The sequence below is a fragment of the Loxodonta africana genome, chromosome 2, assembly GCF_030014295.1.
Source record: "Loxodonta africana isolate mLoxAfr1 chromosome 2, mLoxAfr1.hap2, whole genome shotgun sequence".
Lineage (NCBI taxonomy): Eukaryota > Metazoa > Chordata > Mammalia > Proboscidea > Elephantidae > Loxodonta > Loxodonta africana.
Window position 1 is genome coordinate 206,342,972 of NC_087343.1, and position 2,379 is coordinate 206,345,350.

At 35.1% G+C, this 2,379-nt stretch overlaps 1 protein-coding gene across 1 annotated transcript; it reads left to right on the plus strand.

Moving 5' to 3' along the window:
• Positions 1-223: 223 nt before the first annotated feature.
• Positions 224-1,959, plus strand: LOC100654172 (olfactory receptor 2AJ1-like). Its single transcript, XM_003422158.4, has one exon. The coding sequence runs from the start codon at positions 731-733 to the stop codon at positions 1,673-1,675; it is 945 nt and encodes a 314-aa protein (XP_003422206.3). The 5' UTR covers positions 224-730; the 3' UTR covers positions 1,676-1,959.
• Positions 1,960-2,379: the final 420 nt, after the last annotated feature.

Consider the following 2,379-nt stretch of genomic DNA (forward strand, 5'->3'; position numbering starts at 1 on the left):
GTATTTCAGTATTTATTATTTTTAGAATGTCTCAGAAATAAATTTTATTTTCTATAAGAATTGTCTAAATGAAAAACATATCAGAGAAAAATCAAGTATTCAATAATATTCAACAAAATTATCGGCAACTACTCTCCTCCAAGCACTCTCTGAGGCACTTGGATTATAGCAGTGAAAACAAACATCTCCCATCATGAAGCATAAATTCGGGTGGAAAGGAAAGAGAACAATCACTATACCTTATAAGTTAATTATTTAGTATGCTAGGAAGTGACAAGTGATATGTAAAATAGAAGTAAAAAGAGAGGAGAGTGAGGACAATCTGGGAGGATGGGATGGAGGGGATGGGAACACTGAGATTTTAAATGGGGTGTTCAGGGATAGAACTGGTTAAGAACGTGATGTTTGAGAAAATATTGGATCCAGTGAAGAATACAGAAATAAGAGTGTCAGACTGCGTGAAGTCAATGTCCCACTCGATATTCTGAATGTCAGTAGTTGATTCAAATAAATGTTCACTTGATAAAACATTTTCACTTTAAGAGCAGGTTCACAGTTCTTTGACTTTGATTATGAAATGCACATAACTAACTCATTTTATTGTGTAAAAATAAATGAGTTTGGGATTTATACTAGGTATTTGTTTTTTTTTTTTTTATTTGTTAGCTTTCCTTTTCTACCTACTCTTTATTTATTTATTTATTTTCTTTTCAGATAAATAAAGGAATTCATGATGGGATTTGAGAATTACACTTCTGGCAGTGATTTTATTCTCTTGGGACTGTTCTCTTCTTCCCAAATAAGTCTGGTGTTCTTCTCCTTTATATGTATCATTTTTGTTATGACTGTAACAGAAAACACAGTCATGATCTTCCTTATCCGTAAGGACTTACGACTCCATACTCCTATGTATTTCCTGCTCAGCCATCTCTCTTTCATGGATATCTTGCATATTTCCAGCATTGTTCCTAAAATGGTTGCTGACTTCCTGTCAGGCAACAGAACAATTTCATTTGCAGGTTGTGGCTTCCAGATATTTCTCTCCCTCACTCTCCTAGGTGGTGAGTGCCTCCTTCTAGCAGCAATGTCCTATGATCGCTATGTAGCCATCTGTCACCCACTGTGCTACCCCATTCTTATGAATGAACATATCAGCATTCTCATGGCTAGTGGGTCCTGGCTAGTGGGGAAAATCAACTCCACAGTTCACACAGCTTATGCACTCCACTTCCCATTCTGTGGCTCAAGGGCCATTGATCACTTTTTTTGTGAAGTCCCAGCCATGTTGAAGTTGTCCTGTGTAGACACATTACACTACGAAAGAGGTGGTTATGTAAGTGGTATCATCTTCCTGGTCATCCTTTTTTCCATGATCTTTGCTTCTTATATGAAAGTTCTCCTTACTGTCCTCCAGATGAAATCATCAGAAGCACGGAAAAAGTCATTTTCTACCTGTTCCTTCCACATGATTGTGGTCATGATGTACTATGGGCCATTTATTTTCACATATATGAGACCGAAGTCCTACCACATTCCAGGCCAGAATAAGTTCTTGGCAATATTCTATACCATTCTCACACCTACACTCAACCCTATCATCTACAGCTTTAGAAATAAAGATGTTCTGGCAGCAATGAAAGCTATGCTTGAAAGTAACTTTCTGCCTAACAGATGAATGTAAAGAATGCTTGAAGTCTATGTTCTCTCTATTCCCATATTCAAATCTACAGAAGATCCATTATTAGATTCCTCTGAGTAATACAGACTTTTACTGATAACTTGGCCACAAAATTTCTGTTTCTCCATGTGTGGAAAAAATGGAAATTTCTGAAATCCTGATTAGTAAAATTATCACATTTGTTGGATTTGTAAATACATACCTGTAACAATGCATTTGTTCTCTCTGTGGTACTGATTTTAACCAGCCAAAGCACTTACAGGAATCAAAAGGTTAGCCAATGTTTTCAAATCTCACCGAGAGTATAAGAATTATCTTTTAAATTGCAACCACAAATGCACATTATTTAAGAAACATGTATCCATATAATATCTGTATTTTTATTAAACTAAGTAAAATTATATTCCAAAACCTTACAGCCAATCAGTTATCCAAAACCCACAAACTCCACTTGGAATCTTCATTATTCATTGCCAGGTCTGTTTTGTCACCTTTATTTACTGAATATGTGCGCACACACACATATACTCTAACTGTGGCAAAATTGAGTTTCTTGTTCTTTGCTAGTAAGAAGAATGTCATTTTGAGAAGAATATTCTGAAAATATGTCTTGTTTCAAATATATACATAAGTTTATACTTTATAAATTCTCCTGTAAATTTATCCTAAAAAATTATTTTAAACAAGAAAATGAGCATAGC

Bases quoted from the DNA above. Each gene is read 5' to 3' on its own strand.
- LOC100654172 (XM_003422158.4), top strand. From the start codon at position 731: ATGATGGGATTTGAGAATTACACTTCTGGCAGTGATTTTATTCTCTTG.